Source organism: Panulirus ornatus, chromosome 20 (genome assembly GCF_036320965.1).
Source record: "Panulirus ornatus isolate Po-2019 chromosome 20, ASM3632096v1, whole genome shotgun sequence".
NCBI classification, from domain to species: Eukaryota; Metazoa; Arthropoda; class Malacostraca; order Decapoda; family Palinuridae; genus Panulirus; species Panulirus ornatus.
In genome coordinates this window covers 73052176-73073386 of record NC_092243.1, presented here as the reverse complement: position 1 = coordinate 73073386, position 21211 = coordinate 73052176, and the positions used below count along the sequence as shown (strand labels likewise).

General features: G+C 38.9%; 1 protein-coding gene across 2 annotated transcripts in view; it reads left to right on the top strand.

Moving 5' to 3' along the window:
• LOC139756135 (ankyrin repeat and SAM domain-containing protein 1A-like) overlaps window positions 1-18474 on the top strand; it is a 41398-nt gene extending 22924 nt beyond the window's left edge. Inside the window, exons 10-11 of one of the 2 annotated variants that reach the window (XM_071675242.1) lie at window positions 13240-13424; window positions 13623-18474. In XM_071675242.1, coding sequence (XP_071531343.1) covers window positions 13240-13424; window positions 13623-13734 — 297 coding nt within the window. In that variant the 3' untranslated portion in view covers window positions 13735-18474. Of the gene's footprint in view, window positions 1-13239; window positions 13425-13608 lie in introns of both variants that reach the window. The other variant, XM_071675241.1, reaches the window with a different exon arrangement.
• Window positions 18475-21211: the final 2737 nt, after the last annotated feature.

The window sequence follows — 21211 nt, the reverse complement described above, 5'->3', positions numbered from 1 at the left end:
GAAGAGGGTGTTTTGAAATGGTTTGGTCACATGGAGAGAATGAGTGAGGAAAGGTTGACATAGAGGATATATGTGTCAGAAGTGGAGGGAACAGGGAGAAGTGGGAGACCAAATTGGAGGTGGAAAGATGGATTAAAAAAGATTTTGAGTTATCTGGGCCTGAACATGCAGGAGGGTGAAAGGCGTGCAATGAATTGAGTGAATTGGAATAATGTGGTATACCAGGGTCGACAGGCTGTCAGTGGATTGAACCAGGGCATGTGAAGTGTCTGCGGTAAACCATGGAAAGTTTTGTGGGGCCTGGATGTGGAAAGGGAGCTGTGGTTTCGATGCATTATTACATGACAGCTAGAGACTGAGTGTGAACGAATGTGGCCTTTGTTGTCTTTTCCTAGCTCTACCTTGCGCACATGCTGGGTGAGGGGTTTTCATTTCATGTGTGGCTGGGTGGTGATGGGAATGAATAAGGGCAGACAGTATGAATTATGTACATGTGTATATATGTATATGTTGAGATGTACAGGTATGTGTATGTGCGTGTGTGGACGTGTATGTATATACATGTGTATGTGGGTGGGTTGGGCCATTCTTTCGTCTGTTACCTTGTTCTACCTCGCTAACGTGGGAGACAGCAACAAAGTATAATAAATAATATTTTTTTTTTTTTCTTTTTTTTCTTACTATTCGCCATTTCCCGTGATAGCGAGGTAGCGTTAAGAACAGAGGACTGGGCCTTTGAGGGAATATCCTCACCTGACCCCCTTCTCTCTTCCTTCTTTTGGAAAAAAAAAAAAAGAAAAACGAGAGGGGAGGATTTCCAGCCCCCCGCTCCCTTCCCTTTTAGTCGCCTTCTACGACACGCAGGGAATACGTGGGAAGTATTCATTCTCCCCTATCCCCAGGGATGGTATATATATATATATATATATATATATATATATATATATATATATATATATATATATATATATACATATATATACGTATATATACATATATATACATATATACATATATACGTATATATACATATATACATATATATACGTATATATATATATTTTTTTTTTTTTTTTTTTTTTTTTTTTTTTTTTATACTTTGTCGCTGTCTCCCGCGTTTGCGAGGTAGCGCAAGGAAACAGACGAAAGAAATGGCCCAACCCCCCCCCCATACACATGTACATACACACGTCCACACACGCAAATATACATACCTACACAGCTTTCCATGGTTTACCCCAGACGCTTCACATGCCTTGCTTCAATCCACTGACAGCACGTCAACCCCTGTATACCACATGACTCCAATTCACTCTATTTCTTGCCCTCCTTTCACCCTCCTGCATGTTCAGGCCCCGATCACACAAAATCTTTTTCACTCCATCTTTCCACCTCCAATTTGGTCTCCCTCTTCTCCTCGTTCCCTCCACCTCCGACACATATATCCTCTTGGTCAATCTCTCCTCACTCATTCTCTCCATGTGCCCAAACCATTTCAAAACACCCTCTTCTGCTCTCTCGACCACGCTCTTTTTATTTCCACACATCTCTCTTACCCTTACGTTACTTACTCGATCAAACCACCTCACACCACACATTGTCCTCAAACATCTCATTTCCAGCACATCCATCCTCCTGCGCACATCTCTATCCATAGCCCACGCCTCGCAACCATACAGCATTGTTGGAACCACTATTCCCTCAAACATACCCATATATATATATATATATATATATATATATATATATATATATATATATATATATATATATATATATATATATATATATATATATATATATATATACATTCTTTCCTTTCATGCTACTCGCCACTCCCCACATCAGCCAGGCAGCGCCAAGAACATATATATATATATATATATATATATATATATATATATATATATATATATATATATATATATATGTTCTTGGCGCTGCCTGGCTGATGTGGGGAGTGGCGAGTAGCATGAAAGGAAAGAATGTATATATATATATATATATATATATATATATATATATATATATATATACGTATATATATGTATATATGTGTACGTGTAGGAAGAGAGGAAAGTGATTGGTTCTCAGTGAATGTAGGTTTGTGGCAGGGGTGTGTGATGTCTCCATGGTTGTTTAATTTGTTTATGGATGTTTATGGATATATATATATATATATATATATATATATATATATATATATATATATATATATATATATATATATATATACGTATATATATGTATATATGTGTACGTGTAGGAAGAGAGGAAAGTGATTGGTTCTCAGTGAATGTAGGTTTGTGGCAGGGGTGTGTGATGTCTCCATGGTTGTTTAATTTGTTTATGGATGGGGTTGTTAGGGAGGTGAATGCAAGAGTTTTGGAAAGAGGGGCAAGTATGAAGTCTGTTGGGGATGAGAGAGCTTGGGAAGTGAGTCAGTTGTTGTTCGCTGATGATACAGCGCTGGTGGCTGATTCATGTGAGAAACTGCAGAAGCTGGTGACTGAGTTTGGTAAAGTGTGTGAAAGAAGAAAGTTAAGAGTAAATGTGAATAAGAGCAAGGTTATTAGGTACAGTAGGGTTGAGGGTCAAGTCAATTGGGAGGTGAGTTTGAATGGAGAAAAACTGGAGGAAGTGAAGTGTTTTAGATATCTGGGAGTGGATCTGGCAGCGGATGGAACCATGGAAGCGGAAGTGGATCATAGGGTGGGGGAGGGAGCGAAAATTCTGGGAGCCTTGAAGAATGTGTGGAAGTCGAGAACATTATCTCGGAAAGCAAAAATGGGTATGTTTGAAGGAATAGTGGTTCCAACAATGTTGTATGGTTGCGAGGCGTGGGCTATGGATAGAGTTGTGCGCAGGAGGATGGATGTGCTGGAAATGAGATGTTTGAGGACAATGTGTGGTGTGAGGTGGTTTGATCGAGTAAGTAACGTAAGGGTAAGAGAGATGTGTGGAAATAAAAAGAGCTTGGTTGAGAGAGCAGAAGAGGGTGTTTTGAAATGGTTCGGGCACATGGAGAGAATGAGTGAGGAAAGATTGACCAAGAGAATATATGTGTCGGAGGTGGAGGGAACGAGGAGAAGAGGGAGACCAAATTGGAGGTGGAAAGATGGAGTGAAAAAGATTTTGTGTGATCGGGGCCTGAGCATGCAGGAGGGTGAAAGGAGGGCAAGGAATAGAGTGAATTGGAGCGATGTGGTATACCGGGGTTGACGTGCTGTCAGTGGATTGAATCAAGGCATGTGAAGCGTCTGGGGTAAACCATGGAAAGCTGTGTAGGTATGTATATTTGCGTGTGTGGACGTATGTATATACATGTGTATGGGGGTGGGTTGGGCCATTTCTTTCGTCTGTTTCCTTGCGCTACCTCGCAAACGCGGGAGACAGCGACAAAGCATAAAAAAAAAATACATATATATTTATATATATATATATATATATATATATATATATATATATATATATATATATATATATTATCCCTGGGGATAGGGGATTAAGAATACTTCCCACGTATTCCCTGCGTGTCGTAGAAGGCGACTAAAAGGGGAGGGAGCGGGGGGCTGGAAATCCTCCCCTCTCGTTTTTTTTTTTTCAATTTTCCAAAAGAAGGAACAGAGAATTGGGCCAGGTGAGGGTATTCCCTCAAAGGCCCAGTCCTCTGTTCTTAACGCTACCTCGCTAATGCGGGAAATGGCGAATAGTTTGAAAGAAAAAAGAAAGATATATATATATATATATATATATATATATATATATATATATATATATATATATATATATATATATATATATATATATATATATTATCCCTGGGGATAAGGGTGAAAGAATATTTCCCACGCATTCCTCACGTGTCGTAGAAGGCGACTAGAGGGGACAGGAGCGATGGGCCAGAAATCCTCCCCTCCTTGTAATTTTAACTTTCTAAAAAGTGGGAAACAGAAGGAGTCACGTGGGGAGTGCTCATCCTCCTCGTAGACTCAGATTGGGGTGTCTAAATGTGTGTGGATGTAACCAAGATGTGAAAAAAGGAGAGATAGGCAGTATGTTTGAGGAAAGGAACCTGGATGTTTTGGCTCTGAGTGAAACGAAGCTCAAGGGTAAAGGGGAAGAGTGGTTTGGGAATGTCTTGGGAGTAAAGTCAGGGGTTAGTGAGAGGACAAGAGCAAGGGAAGGAGTAGCACTACTCCTGAAACAGGAGTTGTGGAAGTATGTGATAGAATGTAAGAAAGTAAATTCTCGATTAATATGGGTAAAACTGAAAGTTGATGGAGAGAGATGGGTGATTATTGGTGCATATGCACCTGGGCATGAGAAGAAAGATCATGAGAGGCAAGTGTTTTGGGAGCAGCTGAACGAGTGTGTTAGTGGTTTTGATGCACGAGACCGGGTTATAGTGATGGGTGATTTGAATGCAAAGGTGAGTAATGTGGCAGTTCAGGGAATAATTGGTATACATGGGGTGTTCAGTATTGTAAATGGAAATGGTGAAGAGCTTGTAGATTTATGTGCTGAAAAAGGACTGGTGATTGGGAATACCTGGTTTAAAAAGCGAGATATACATAAGTATACGTATGTAAGTAGGAGAGATGGCCAGAGAGCGTTATTGGATTACGTGTTAATTGACAGGCGTGCGAAAGAGAGACTTTTGGATGTTAATGTGCTGAGAGGACTTTTGGATGTTAATGTGCTGAGAGGTGCAACTGGAGGGATGTCTGATCATTATCTTGTGGAGGCTAAGGTGAAGATTTGTATGAGTTTTCAGAAAAGAAGAGTGAATGTTGGGGTGAAGAGGGTGGTGAGAGTACGTGAGCTTGGGAAGGAGACTTGTGTGAGGACGTACCAGGAGAGACTGAGTACAGAATGGAAAAAGGTGAGAACAATGGAAGTAAGGGGAGTGGGGGAGGAATGGGATGTATTTAGGGAATCAGTGATGGCTTGTGCAAAAGATGCTTGTGGCATGAGAAGCGTGGGAGTTGGGTTGATTAGAAAGGGTAGTGAGTGGTGGGATGAAGAAGTAAGATTATTAGTGAAAGAGAAGAGAGAGGCATTTGGACGATTTTTGCAGGGAAAAAATGCAATTGAGTGGGAGATGTATAAAAGAAAGAGACAGGAGGTCAAGAGAAAGGTGCAAGAGGTGAAAAAGAGGGCAAATGAAAGTTGGGGTGAGAGAGTATCATTAAATTTTAGGGAGAATAAAAAGATGTTCTGGAAGGAGGTAAATAAAGTGCGTAAGACAAGGGAGCAAATGGGAACTTCAGTGAAGGGCGCAAATGGGGAGGTGATAACAAGTAGTGGTGATGTGAGAAGGAGATGGAGTGAGTATTTTGAAGGTTTGTTGAATGTGTTTGATGATAGAGTGGCAGATATAGGGTGTTTTGGTCGAGGTGGTGTGCAAAGTGAGAGGGTTAGGGAAAATGATTTGGTAAACAGAGAAGAGGTAGTAAAAGCTTTGCGGAAGATGAAAGCCGGCAAGGCAGCAGGTTTGGATGGTATTGCAGCAGAATTTATTAAAAAAGGGGGTGACTGTATTGTTGACTGGTTGGTAAGATTATTTAATATATGTATGACTCATGGTGAGGTGCCTGAGGATTGGCGGAATGCGTGCATAGTGCCATTGTACAAAGGCAAAGGGGATAAGAGTGAGTGCTCAAATTACAGAGGTATAAGTTTGTTGAGTATTCCTGGTAAATTATATGGGAGGGTATTGATTGAGAGGGTGAAGGCATGTACAGAGCATCAGATTGGGGAAGAGCAGTGTGGTTTCAGAAGTGGTAGAGGATGTGTGGATCAGGTGTTTGCTTTGAAGAATGTATGTGAGAAATACTTAGAAAAGCAAATGGATTTGTATGTAGCATTTATGGATCTGGAGAAGGCATATGATAGAGTTGATAGAAATGCTCTGTGGAAGGTATTAAGAATATATGGTGTGGGAGGCAAGTTGTTAGAAGCAGTGAAAAGTTTTTATCGAGGATGTAAGGCATGTGTAAGTGTAGGAAGAGAGGAAGGTGATTGGTTCTCAGTGAATGTAGGTTTGCGGCAGGGGTGTGTGATGTCTCCATGGTTGTTTAATTTGTTTATGGATGGGGTTGTTAGGGAGGTGAATGCAAGAGTTTTGGAAAGAGGGGCAAGTATGAAGTCTGTTGTGGATGAGAGAGGTTGGGAAGTGAGTCAGTTGTTGTTCGCTGATGATACAGCGCTGGTGGCTGATTTATGTGAGAAACTGCAGAAGCTGGTGACTGAGTTTGGTAAAGTGTGTGAAAGAAGAAAGTTAAGAGTAAATGTGAATAAGAGCAAGGTTATTAGGTACAGTAGGGTTGAGGGTCAATTCAATTGGGAGGTAAGTTTGAATGGAGAAAAACTGGAGGAAGTAAAGTGTTTTAGATATCTGGGAGTGGATCTGGCAGTGGATGGAACCATGGAAGCGGAAGTGAATCATAGGGTGGGGGAGGGGGAGAAAATCCTGGGAGCCTTGAAGAATGTGTGGAAGTCGAGAACATTATCTCGGAAAGCAAAAATGGGTATGTTTGAAGGAATAGTGGTTCCAACAATGTTGTATGGTTGCGAGGTGTGGGCTATGGATAGAGTTGTGTGCAGGAGGATGGATGTGCTGGAAATGAGATGTTTGAGGACAATGTGTGGTGTGAGGTGGTTTGATCGAGTAAGTAATGTAATCGTAAGAGAGATGTGTGGAAATAAAAAGAGCGTGGTTGAGAGAGCAGAAGAGGGTGTTTTAAAATGGTTTGGGCACATGGAGAGAATGAGTGAGGAAAGATTGACCAAGAGGGTATATGTGTCAGAGGTGGAGGGAACGAGGAGAAGTGGGAGACCAAATTGGAGGTGGAAAGATCGAGTGAAAAAGATTTTGTGTGATCAGGGCCTGAACATGCAGGAGGGTGAAAGGCGGGCAAGGAATAGAGTGAATTGGATCGATGTGGTATACCGGGGTTGACGTGCTGTCAGTGGATTGAATCAGGGCATGTGAAGCGTCTGGGGTAAACCATGGAAAGTTGTGTGGGGCCTGGATGTGGAAAGGGAGCTGTGGTTTCGGGCATTATTGCATGAGAGCTAGACTGAGTATGAATGAATGGGGCCTTTGTTGTCTTTTCCTAGTGCTACCTCGCACACATGAGGGGGGAGGGGGATGGTATTCCATGTGTGGCGAGGTGGCGATGGGAATGAATAAAGGCAGACAGTGTGAATTGTGTGCATGGGTATATATGTATGTGCCTGTGTGTGTATATATATGTGTACATTGAGATGTATAGGTATGAATATTTGCGTGTGTGGACGTGAATGTATATACATTGTGTATGGGGGTGGTTGGGCCATTTCTTTCATCTGTTTCCTTGCGCTACCTCGCAAACGCGGGAGACAGCGACAAAGCAAAAAAAAAAAATATATATATATATATATATATATATATATATATATATATATATATATATATATATATATATATATTTTTTTTTTTTTTTTTTTTTTTTTTTAATACTTTGTCGCTTTCTCCCGCGTTTGCGAGGTAGCGCAAGGAAACAGACGAAAGAAATGGCCCAACCCCCCCCCCCCCATACACATGTACATACACACGTCCACACACGCAAATATACATACCTACACAGCTTTCCATGGTTTACCCCAGACGCTTCACATGCCTTGATTCAATCCACTGACAGCACGTCAAACCCTGTATACCACATCGCTCCAATTCACTCTATTCCTTGCCCTCCTTTCACCCTCCTGCATGTTCAGGCCCCGATCACACAAAATCTTTTTCACTCCATCTTTCCACCTCCAATTTGGTCTCCCTCTTCTCCTCGTTCCCTCCACCTCCGACACATATATCCTCTTGGTCAATCTTTCCTCACTCATTCTCTCCATGTGCCCAAACCATTTCAAAACACCCTCTTCTGCTCTCTCAACCACGCTCTTTTTATTTCCACACATCTCTCTTACCCTTACGTTACTTACTCGATCAAACCACCTCACACCACACATTGTCCTCAAACATCTCATTTCCAGCACATCCATCCTCCTGCGCACAACTCTATCCATAGCCCACGCCTCGCAACCATACAACATTGTTGGAACCACTATTCCTTCAAACATACCCATTTTTGCTTTCCGAGATAATGTTCTCGACTTCCACACATTTTTCAAGGCTCCCAAAATTTTCGCCCCCTCCCCCACCCTATGATCCACTTCCGCTTCCATGGTTCCATCCGCTGACAGATCCACTCCCAGATATCTAAAACACTTCACTTCCTCCAGTTTTTCTCCATTCAAACTCACCTCCCAATTGACTTGACCCTCAACCCTACTGTACCTAATAACCTTGCTCTTATTCACATTTACTCTTAACTTTCTTCTTCCACACACTTTACCAAACTCAGTCACCAGCTTCTGCAGTTTCTCACATGAATCAGCCACCAGCGCTGTATCATCAGCGAACAACAACTGACTCACTTCCCAAGCTCTCTCATCCCCAACAGACTTCATACTTGCCCCTCTTTCCAGGACTCTTGCATTTACCTCCCTAACAACCCCATCCATAAACAAATTAAACAACCACGGAGACATCACACACCCCTGCCGCAAACCTACATTCACTGAGAACCAATCACTTTCCTCTCTTCCTACACGTACACATGCCTTACATCCTCGATAAAAACTTTTCACTGCTTCTAACAACTTGCCTCCCACACCATATATTCTTAATACCTTCCACAGAGCATCTCTATCAACTCTATCATATGCCTTCTCCAGATCCATAAATGCTACATACAAATCCATTTGCTTTTCTAAGTATTTCTCACATACATTCTTCAAAGCAAACACCTGATCCACACATCCTCTACCACTTCTGAAACCGCACTGCTCTTCCCCAATCTGATGCTCTGTACATGCCTTCACCCTCTCAATCAATACCCTCCCATATATATATATATATATATATATATATATATATATATATATGTATATATATATATATATATATATATATATATCCCTGGGGATAGGGGAGAAAGAATACTTCCCACGCATTCCTCACGTGTCGTAGAAGGCGACTAAAGGGGACGGGAGCGGGGGGCCAGAAACCCTCCCCTCCTTGTATTTTAACTTTCCAAAAGGGGAAACAGAAGAAGGAGTCACGCGAGGAGTGCTCATCCTCCTCAAAGGCTCAGATTGGGGTGTCTAAATGTGTGTGGATGTAACCAAGATGAGAAAAAAGGAGAGATAGGTAGTATGTTTGAGGAAAGGAACGTGGATGTTTTGGCTCTGAGTGAAACGAAGCTAAAGGGTAAAGGGGAAGAGTGGTTTGGGAATGTCTTGGGAGTAAAGTCAGGGGTTAGTGAGAGGACAAGAGCAAGGGAAGGAGTAGCACTACTCCTGAATCAGGAGTTGTGGGAGTATTTGGTAGAGTGTAAGAAAGTAAATTCTAGATTGATATGGGTAAAACTGAAAGTTGATGGAGAGAGATGGGTGATTATTGGTGCATATGCACCTGGGCATGAGAAGAAAGATCATGAGAGGCAAGTGTTTTGGGAGCAGCTGAATGAGTGTGTTAGTGGTTTTGATGCACAAGACCGGGTTATGGTGATGGGTGATTTGAATGCAAAGGTGAGTAATGTGGCAGTTGAGGGAATAATTGGTATATATGGAGTGTTCAGTGTTGCAAATGGAAATGGTAAAGAGCTTGTAGATTTGTGCTGAAAAAGGACTGGTGATTGGGAATACCTGGTTTAAAAAGCGAGATGTACATAAGTATACGTATGTAAGTAGGAGAGATGGCCAGAGAGCGTTATTGGATTACGTGTTAATTGATAGACGCACGAAAGAGAGACTTTTGGATGTTAATGTGCTGAGAGGTGCAACTGGAGGGATGTCTGATCATTATCTTGTGGAGGCGAAGGTGAAGATTTGTGGGGGTTTTCAGAAAAGAAGAGAGAATGTTGGGGTGAAGAGAGTGGTGCGAGTAAGTGAGCTTGGGAAGGAGACTTGTGTGAGGAAGTACCAGGAGAGACTGAGTACAGAATGGAAAAAGGTGAGAACAAAGGAGGTAAGGGGAGTGGGGATGTATTTAGGGAAGCAGTGATGGCTTGCGCAAAAGATGCTTGTGGCATGAGAAGCGTGGGAGGTGGGTTGATAAGAAAAGGCAGTGAGTGGTGGAATGAAGAAGTAAGATTATTAGTGAAAGAGAAGAGAGAGCCATTTGAATGATTTTTGCAGGGAAAAAATGCAAATGAGTGGGAGAGGTATAAAAGAAAGAGGCAGGAGGTCAAGAGAAAGGTGCAAGAGGTGAAAAAGAGGGCAAATGAGAGTTGGGGTGAGAGAGTATCATTAAATTTCAGGGAGAGTAAAAAGATGTTTTGGAAGGAGGTAAATAAAGTGCGTAAGACAAGGGAGCAAATGGGAACTTCAGTGAAGGGGGCTAATGGGGAGGTGATAACAAGTAGTGGTGATGTGAGAAGATGGAGTGAGTATTTTGAAGGTTTGTTGAATGTGTTTGATGATAGAGTGGCAGATATAGGGTGTTTTGGTCGAGGTGGTGTGCAAAGTGAGAGGGTTAGGGAAAATGATTTGGTAAATGGAGAAGAGGTAGTAAAAGCTTTACGGAAGATGAAAGCCGGCAAAGCAGCAGGTTTAGATGGTATTGCAGTGGAATTTATTAAAAAAGGGGGTGACTGTATTGTTGACTGGTTGGTAAGGTTATTTAATGTATGTATGATTCATGGTGAGGTGCCTGAGAATTGGTGGAATGCTTGCATAGTGCCATTGTACAAAGGCAAAGGGGATAAGAGTGAGTGCTCAAATTACAGAGGTATAAGTTTGTTGAGTATTCCTGGTAAATTATATGGGAGGGTATTGATTGAGAGGATGAAGGCATGTACAGAGCATCAGATTGGGGAAGAGCAGTGTGGTTTCAGAAGTGGTAGAGGATGTGTGGATCAGGTGTTTGCTTTGAAGAATGTATGTGAGAAATACTTAGAAAAGCAAATGCGTTTGTATGTAGCATTTATGGATCTCTGGAGAAGGCATATGACAGAGTTGATAGATATGCTCTGTGGAAGGTATTAAGAATATATGGTGTGGAAGGCAAGTTGTTAGAAGCAGTGAAAAGTTTTATCGAGGACGTAAGGCATGTGTACGTGTAGGAAGAGAGGAAAGTGATTGGTTCTCAGTGAATGTAGTTTTGCGGCAGGGGTGTGTGATGTCTCCATGGTTGTTTAATTTGTTTATGGATGGGGTTGTTAGGGAGGTGAATGCAAGAGTTTTGGAAAGAGGGGCAAGTATACAGTCTGTTGTGGATGAGAGAGCTTGGGAAATGAGTCAGTTGTTGTTCGCTGATGATACAGCGCTGGTGGCTGATTCATGTAAGAAACTGCAGAAGTTGGTGACTGAGTTTGGTAAAGTGTGTGAAAGAAGAAAGTTAAGAGTAAATGTGAATAAGAGCAAGGTTATTAGGTACAGTAGGGTTGAGGGTCAAGTCAATTGGGAGGTAAGATTGAATGGAGAAAAACTGGAGGAAGTAAAGTGTTTTAGATATCTGGGAGTGGATCTGGCAGCGGATGGAACCATGGAAGCGGATGTGAATCATAGGGTGGGGGAGGGGGCGAAAATTCTGGGAGCCTTGAAGAATGTTTGGAAGTCGAGAACATTATCTCGGAAAGCAAAAATGGGTATGTTTGAAGGAATAGTGGTTCCAAAAATGTTGTATGGTTGCGAGGCGTGGGCTATGGATAGAGTTGTGCGCAGGAGGGTGGATGTGCTGGAAATGAGATGTTTGAGGACAATATGTGGTGTGAGGTGGTTTGATCGAGTAAGTAATGTAAGGGTGAGAGAGATGTGTGGAAATAAAAAGGGTGTGGTTGAGAGAGCAGAAGAAGGTGTTTTGAAATGGTTTGGTCACATGGAGAGAATGAGTGAGGAAAGATTGACCAAGAGGATATATGTGTCGGAGGTGGAGGGAATGAGGAGAAGTGGGAGACCAAATTGGAGGTGGAAAGATGGAGTGAAGAGGATTTTGAGTGATTGGGGCCTGAACATGCAGGAGAGTGAAAGACGGGCAAGGAATAGAGTGAATTGGATCGATGTGGTATACCGGGTTGACGTGCTGTCAGTGGATTGAATCAGGGCATGTGAAGCGTCTGGGGTAAACCATGGAAAGCTGTGTAGGTATGTATATTTGCGTGTGTGGACGTGTGTATATACATGTGTATGGGGGTGGGTTGGGCCATATCTTTCGTCTGTTTCCTTGCGCTACCTCGCAAATGCGGGAGACAGCGACAAAGCAAAAAAAAAAAAAAAAAATATCCCTGTTGATAGGGGAGAAGGAATACTTCCCATGTTTTCCCTGCATGTTATAGAAGGCAACTAAAAGGGTAGGGAGCAGGGGGCTGGAAGTCCTCCCTTCCTGTTTATAATTTTCCAAAAGAAGAAATAGAGAAGGAGGCCAATTGAGGATATTCTCTCTAAGGCTCAGTCCTCTGTTCTTAATGCTACCTTGCTAACATGGGAAATGGAGAATACACACATATAATTGATGAGATAGCCTTAATTGGGCTATTTGGTTGCCTGTACCGTCCCAATGAAAATAAGAAAATAGTATCCATATTTAATGCTGTATGACAAATTTGGCTTGCTGCAGGAGCTCAGCTCAACACATATTTGTTGAATTTTGGTGACTCTTACATATTCATCTTTTGTCTATCACTGCCACTCTAAAGACCAACACTTGTGAGCCATTAATTGATGTGGGGCATACACCAGGCTTATTCCTTTCCGTCATGATTAGCATTCTTTCCTAGTGATAATTGTAGTTGCTTGTGACATAAGGCATCTTTAAATACTGATGAAAAGCACCTTTCAGTTTAAATGACAACAAGGAAAAGCACCAATACAAATGTGGCTAGTGTCCCCACAGGGTGACTGAGCTGCATGAGAAACCATAACTCAGGGATTTATTTTCTTTGGTGCTAATAACTGTTGTGACATAAGGCACCTCATTGTACCATCACAGCATGCCTTCAAAGTTAAATGAGAGCAGGGAGAGGCAATCCATAAAGTACAGTTATGGTTTCTATGCCATAAAATGTACAGGCAAGGCTGGGGTTCTGTAAGGGTTAATTTCCTTTATAATGTCCCTAATGTACAGAACTGTACCTACTTATGTTCAATACTTATTACATACCAAAAGCTGATTTTGGTTTTTATTTCCTCTTGCAGGAACTAGCAACTGAAATCATCCTCACATTGGGGGAAGCCTTTGAAGTTGCATATCAAATAGCACTTCGAGAACAGCCATACACAAACCAGTCTGATGAGCAGAAACTGGCTCATGGACACACAAGGTCAAAATCAGAGCACTTACGAGGCAACCGGGCACTGTCAAATGGCTCTTCTCATACTAGGTAGGTATAAATTTGAAGTTGAGTCTGTGCAGAACAGAGCATGTTAAAGTTTGGTATCAGTGACTCGTCTTGATATCGTAATATACCATTCTCTTGAAAAAACATGTATTGTGCACACACTGTTTGTCAGCAGTGCATTGTGCTTGTGGTCAATAGTAAAATGACAGTTATTTATCTGGTACAGATCACATTCCACAGTGCCCCAGCAGATGTCCATTGGGGGTGTATCGAGCAGCTCAGCAGAGAATCTCCTTTCGGACTCTGGAAATGGGTCGGAAAAGGAATGTGGCTCAAGAAGAGATTCCCTTAGCTCAGTGCCATCAAGTCAAACCCAGATGAATGGATCATAGTGCACATTTTAAAGATTAGTCATGTGTGAATGGAATAGCTATTTTCCAGTTGCTTTTCCAGTCAGGGTTCATTTAGCACTCGTAATGCTGTAGGAGTGGAACAAGTGCTCATAAACAAAACTGTGTTTTAGTGCCATCTTGGATGGGAGGCTAAACTTCGACCACTTAGTCATACTGATATACCGTAATGTACAGACATTCCTGTAATATAATGCTTCATCCAAAACACCTGAGACAGTGATTGTGTGACAATATGTTTGCTGAACATACTGTTGATGCAGTTCTATTTATGGATATCTCATTGAAGGATGTTTGGATACCCTAAGACATTGAAAGCTTGAATTTTCTTCATTTTCTTTGTTGGTTGATTTAGGAAATGCATACTTCATTTTTCATTCATATGATATCCTTGAACAGTTTATTATAAAGTCTGAGCTAGATTGGAATTATAAAAGTAAAACAGACATTGTGAATGACTTTTGTGTATTGACATGGAAAATTAACAATATTGTGCAGCGTATAATAGAAAAAAAAATTGCACCCGGTAAAATGTGGCCAATCTGGAGAATAATAGTTGATATTTCAGTGTCTTGAAAAGGTAGCTAATTAACAGTTTCTCCAAGAGAAACCATTTATGTGAGATATTCTAGAACAATATGATAAGATTTAGAATATATATGTACATATATATGAAAACTAAAAGGTTAATAGAGAATATATTAGATTAATAGCAATTTTTTTTAATGAAAAATTTGAATATTGGAAATCTGACTCAAAAGGATCTCCTACATGTTTATGTATCTTGATTCCCAGAAGATGCATTGCAAGCAGTGAGTTTTGAATAATTGAATTTGCCTTTTAAAATAGCCTTGTCATAAGCAAAAATTACTGTCTCCAACCAAGATAGAGGCTGATGAGTAAGACGGCACATATGTGACTACAAGGATGAGGTGCCCTTTCTCAAGCCTGCACAAGTTGTCTTTCACACAGTGTCAAATATTTATATGTTCTTTGTTAATTGGAATTTGGGAAATGTTGTGATGATGAGGGCATGAAAGACCATTATTTTGGATATTGTTCTCCATGGGTGTTGACCTCCCTTTTGTAAATGTTCTTGATTGTTTCATTCCACATTAATTCTTGATGCTTGTTGGTCCATCAGGAATATTTTTTTTTCTTTTATACAATTTAATATGCCAGCACTTGTATGACAGTTGTTGTTACTTTTTGTAAATATTATTTTTTTATTCTGTCATATGAATATATATATTTATGTTAAGATATTAGGTGTGTTTGAAGGATGAATTCATGGGCTTCTGCATTGTCTTTCACATAATCAGTGATGCTATACAGGCTAAATAGCAAACTTATTTACTCAGTCAGCCAGCCACAACAGTCACTGATACAGTGTCGGCAATGTATTTAAGAATTTATATTCCAAAGACACCTGTTGCATCACCTGTTTTCCTCACTACTTATTATATGTCATCCAAGCATGGTTCTTCATTATTTTCTCAGGTTCCAACTTTTGGACATTATGCTGAGCACTGCTTCAACACAGTAAGTGCAGATATGTTGTATATAAGCGTGTGTGTTTGATTATAGGTTTATAAGCTTACATTGACAAGTGGTTCTGCCTCAAGTGACACTTGCAGTGAAGTGCCCCAAAACACAGACCACATAGTTAATATCCCTTAGTATCAAGAATAGCATGAACACTGTAATAGTTTTAAATAATCCCTTTATCTTCTCATTGTGATCATAGGTATATAAACAGTAAAGAATAGGTATTCTATATGGTCATGTAAGTGATAAATGAATATTGGGCAGGAAGCACCCTCTTTGTTTTGGGTGGCTGATGAAATGTCAAGTAAGCAGAGAGGGAATTTACGAATAAAAGAAGCAGTGTTACGTCATGCCTTCTTAAACGGTGCTTGATTAAAGCACAACTTGTACATTTGTATTTCAAGATTGCACAGTTGATATTATTAGGTGTTTGGTATAATGTTTGAATCTAAAAATCTCTTTTATGTGAGTAAAATCTGAGTTACAGTCTCTGTGCATCTAATTCTGTTCAAGTTAAAAATATTCAAGATTTTTAAGTGCATGAGGGACGTACATATTTCATATTTCAAATTACATTTGTAAAAAACTTAAACCTAACCTTCATTTGATATAGAATATTGATCTTTCATCTTGATCCTCATGCATGGTTTGTCCAGATATTTTTTTTTTATTATTTATATGACTCAGTTGTTGACCCACCATCACACCTGCATCCATTTCACTATACTACCTGTAATGCATAGAGCTTGAAGAGTATATAGGGGAGTGATAGTGTAGTAGCTCCAGGCCTTTCAGGTTTAAGATGCATCTAATCTTGATTTTATGGGAATCATTCCATGCTAGTCAGTCATAACTATCATATCCAGTGAGGTGGTTGTAGGATGTTGATCATAATTTAGCAAGCACATGGGGTTTATAAAAATTCTCTGTGGCTGTTGTAATTAGTTTGAACAAATTTCAAATACAAAACATGATTTTTTGAATATTTGTATTAATGTAGTCATTCTGAAGTGTTCGTCATGTTTTATATACGTTTTGTATGTCGAGTAATCTTTGCAGAGTTTTTTTACTGGATATTTTTCCTATGTAGAGATTTTCTTCGTAACGCTAATTGGTACTAGTTATGGTACTGTGCAATTCCATTACAGAAATAGGCTACTACTTATGACTTACCCAAAGCTATTTTATAATAATTATGTTGTCAGCTAAATAGTCTGGAATTCCTAGAAGCTATACATGCCTGACTTTTATTACTCTTTGTTTTTTAAGGATTTTCTATGGAATACTGTATTAATAGTACACTGATATTACAACAGGAATGTTTCAACGCACCAGTTACTGAAGTGTACTATGGGCGTGTGCTAGTCATGATGAAGATATGTTCACTATGTCTGTGTGTCTGTATCATTGTTTATGTTGTAGGTTGACTGGACACATGGCAATTACTATCAGATAGGAATATAAAATGCTCTTGGTGTACCTTATACCCGCCTGCCTCATGACTCAATACTCCACCACTTGAGACCAAGGAGAGATTCTTAGATTTTTTAGTGTTTTATATGTTTTATACATGTTCAACAGTGTGTGAGTTGTATACTGCTTTCCTGTGTGTAGTTCAAGACTAGATTTCAAATTACTGTAATCCAGTTTGAAGCTGGTCAGATTTAGTCTGCAGTTCTCATAATGAACCAGAAAGTATTCACTCTCCGTATCTGTACCTTCAGTATGTGACCCTTAATGGAGTAACTGTATCCCTCATTGTGATTGCCTTCAAGTCACTGGCTTATATCCATTTAAACTGCCACCAACTACTTCCCTTGGAAACTGTTATCACTTCTTTTCAATATTGTTCTATAACAGCACATCACTACTTTTAATTATTCTTCGTTTTTCATAACTCGCCACAGCTTTCCATTCCTCTCTTTCACAGTCATTTTGTTTATCACTAGAGCTGATCATCTCCCCATTAACTAATGTTTCACCATAAACTCCCTCCAGTGATAACTGCCACACATTCTTCTCAGTAAAAACTGCCATTATTCAACATGTTAACAGAAACCATAGACCTTTTGCCACCCTTAACAACACTTGTCATTAAAATAAACATAGATACAATGAAACTGCTTTTAACATTCTCAACTGTATGTTTTTTTTTGTTTTTTTGCTTTTCAATCCACTCATCCATAAAATGTAACTGTTCCCACCATTCCCCAATTAATGTTTGTTATTGCCTGTAACATTTTTAAAATGAATTGCTTCTCCTGACTAAGTGAGGTAGCATCAGGAACAAACTGTAATATTGGCTAATGTTTATTTCCACCTACTCTGTCCATAACTTGCAATCTTCACCATGATGACCAAGGACAGCATATGTGTATACTTTCATAAAAGGTTGTGAATGTTTGAGATTTATATATATATATACATATATATAAGCTTGGTAATTCTCCATTTGGTCTGTGCTATTGAAATTACTGTTTACAGCACTCTTACTTTTTTTTCCGTAGACGCAGGCTCGTATTTAAAGATACACTTTCACAGAGTTGTGTTGTGTTGGATTTATAGCAAGATAGTGTGTAATTCAGATATGTTGTATAGGCTTCTTATCACAGCTTCTTTATATTGTGCACAATAAGTTATAAATGGATTGTTACATTCAGACTACACAGAGCACATATATCTATTTTCTTGCATTGTCTCCCATGTTCATGCTTTACCAATGCCCATCAACATGATGTGAATGTTCACATAATGCTGAACAAGAAATACTCGTCTTTCTATATACAGTATATATCGTGGTTTCCAGTCATTGAAAAAAATTCGAAATTCTATTCTTGTAACCTCTGCCTTTGAACTGTGAGGAGACTTGGTGCGTTGGAAATTTATAAAAAAAAAAAATCATTTTTAAATATTCCGATGACTTATACTTAGAATCTCCAGCTTCAGGTTTTTACCCATAAAATATATTTTAGCTTCACCAGTTTGAGGTTGATAAAAAAATTTTCAATAAAATCTGTTCTCTAACCACTAAGTGACATCTCACGGTTATTCTGAATTGTATATGAGTTTGTGTTACATTAGATGGACACAAGAGTTCAAATGTTATTATGAACACATTAAATCTTTAATGAATATATTGTTTTTCATTTCAATTCCTTTGCAATAATACAGTATCTCCTAATGTTGGAGCATTAGGAGTAAATAAATGGTAACAGCGGTAAGTCTTACCTGAAAAACTAGCTGTCCCTTCCATTTGCCAGCGAGTGGAGCAGAGAACCCATCCTGCAAGAGCAATTCCAAGTACGCACCTGATACACCCTATGAAAATGTACACAAAGTTAATGGTTACAGAAACACGAGAGAAAATAAACCAACTTTTGTAATACAGATTTAAATGGGAACTCAAATACCTTCTCCTCAGAACCAGAACCATGATTAAAAGAGGCTCGGTTTTTGTAAACTTAAACCTAGGCTAAAATTTCTTGATCAACGATAGGGGTTTCATATTAGCGTAAGAATATGAGAGTTTGTAAAGAAGAGCAAGTCTGGAATATACGAAGATTTAGCTTTGAAATGATCATAACTTTTTGAGAGAAAAAAAAGGCTTAGATAGTTTACTAAAACAAGAAATTTAATAAGTGCAATGAAAGAGAAAAGGAAGGAACTATACAATAAAGTATGTACATTTATTCATCCTAATTATGGAATTTTTTTATGACCAAAAAAAAAATATCCCCGATTTTGTAACATGCTATCGTAAACATTATTGGTTACAGAGAACAAAAGATGGTAATGTAAGGTGGGCTCTGTCTCCTATGCATTGTAGGGAGAATATATGAAATTCTAGTTATACTCCTGTGTAAGTTAACATAAATTTAGGAAAAATACTGATTTAATGGAACTTTTTTTAGGGGGTTACAATCTCTTGAAAAAGGCCATAGTTGGAATTAAGCAATCAACATATTCAAGGTAAATGTTACGTTATAATGTACATACATAATTTTACAAGTACAGATGATCTACACAAAGCTCAATGATGCTAAGCAAGGGGAAAAATAAATTAGTTGAAGAGGTGGGGGGGGGATGTTGTCTCCATAGCCATTTGGTCCCCATTGGCTACACCTATAATAATAGGGCACCGATGACCTATCTACACGAGCTGGGCTGTAGAAGGAACCTGCAACACTTGACATATATGAGTCTACAAAACCGTTATACAATGAGTCTACGACAAAGATCTGATATATGGATACATAAACTACTTGTAAATGATTAATAATTACATGCAGATGGAAGTATGATGAATGCATGACCAAAATAGTGATTAAGAACACTGGATACAGCAATGGCTGGTCTTCATCAACTGTATTTTTTTGTTTAGAGAGAGATTGGAAAGAGGAAAGTACATGCAGACACTGGCTGGATACAATCAAAACTTTCATATGAAGTGAAGATATAGTAAGAGGTATGATTATGTAGCCTATGACATAAAAACATTTTCCTCATATATCGGGGCTTCTTCTCAATGTTTTTCTCTTTAGTTCTGATACTATAATTAAAGATTCATGCCTTTCCTAACTCCAGGCACACACAAGTCCAACTTAACTGTGAAATAAAAAATATCAAAGCAAGTGATTACCCACAACTAGGACATAGGTATTTTCCAATCCAAAATACAAAATTCATGAACCTTAGTTTGGAAGCCTTCATCTAGCCATATAAAATGTCCAATAATGGAAGCACAGGTACATTTAATAACAATGGTAAGTTTTAATCTCACTGATAAAGCGAGTAATATACATATCGATGCTCAACTTTAATCTCATTGATCATGTGAGTAATATACACGACAATGCTCAATTTTAATCTCATTGATCATGTGAGTACTATACACGACAATGCTATTTTAATCTCATTGATCATGCGAGTAATATACATGACAAAGCGCAATTTTAATCTCATTGATCATGCGAGTAATATATATGACAATGCTCAATTTTAATCTCATTGATCATGCAATTAATATACACAGCAATGCTCAATTTTAATCTCATTGATCATGCTAGTAATATACACCACGAAGAACAATTTTAATCTCACTGGTCATGCAAGTAATATACACGACAATGCTCAATTTTAATCTCATTGATCATGCGAGAAATATACACAATGCTCAATTCTTATCTCATTGATCATGCGAGTAATATACACAACAATGCTCAATCTTAATCTCATTCATCATGCTAGTAATATACACCATGATGATAAATTTTAATCTAATTGATCATGCGAGTAATACACATAACAATGCTCAATTTTAATCTCATTGATCATGTGAGTAATATACACAACAATGCTCAATTTCAATCTCTGATCATGCGAGTAATATGCACGACAATGCTCAATTTTAATCTCATTAATCATGCGAGTAATAAACACGACATTGCTCAATTTTAATCTCATTGATTATGCGAGTAATATACACGATAATGCTGAATTTTAATCTCATTGATCATGCGAGTAATATACATGATAATACTCAATATTAATCTCATTGATCATGTTAGTAATATACACAACGATGCTCAATTTTAATCTCATTAATCATGTTAGTAATATACACGATAATGCTCAATTTTAATCTCACTGATCATGTTACTAATATACACAACGATGCTTAATTGTAATCTCATTGATCATGCTGGTAACAGAAAGTTCATAGCCGTAAAAAGCAAATAATTTATTTGTTTCATAAATAGCACACTTGCCAGTAATACTATGTATACATCTACTATGTATACATCCTGCTTGGCCCGTTTCATTTCTATAACATTAAGTATCATGTATTCAAACATACATATATATATACAT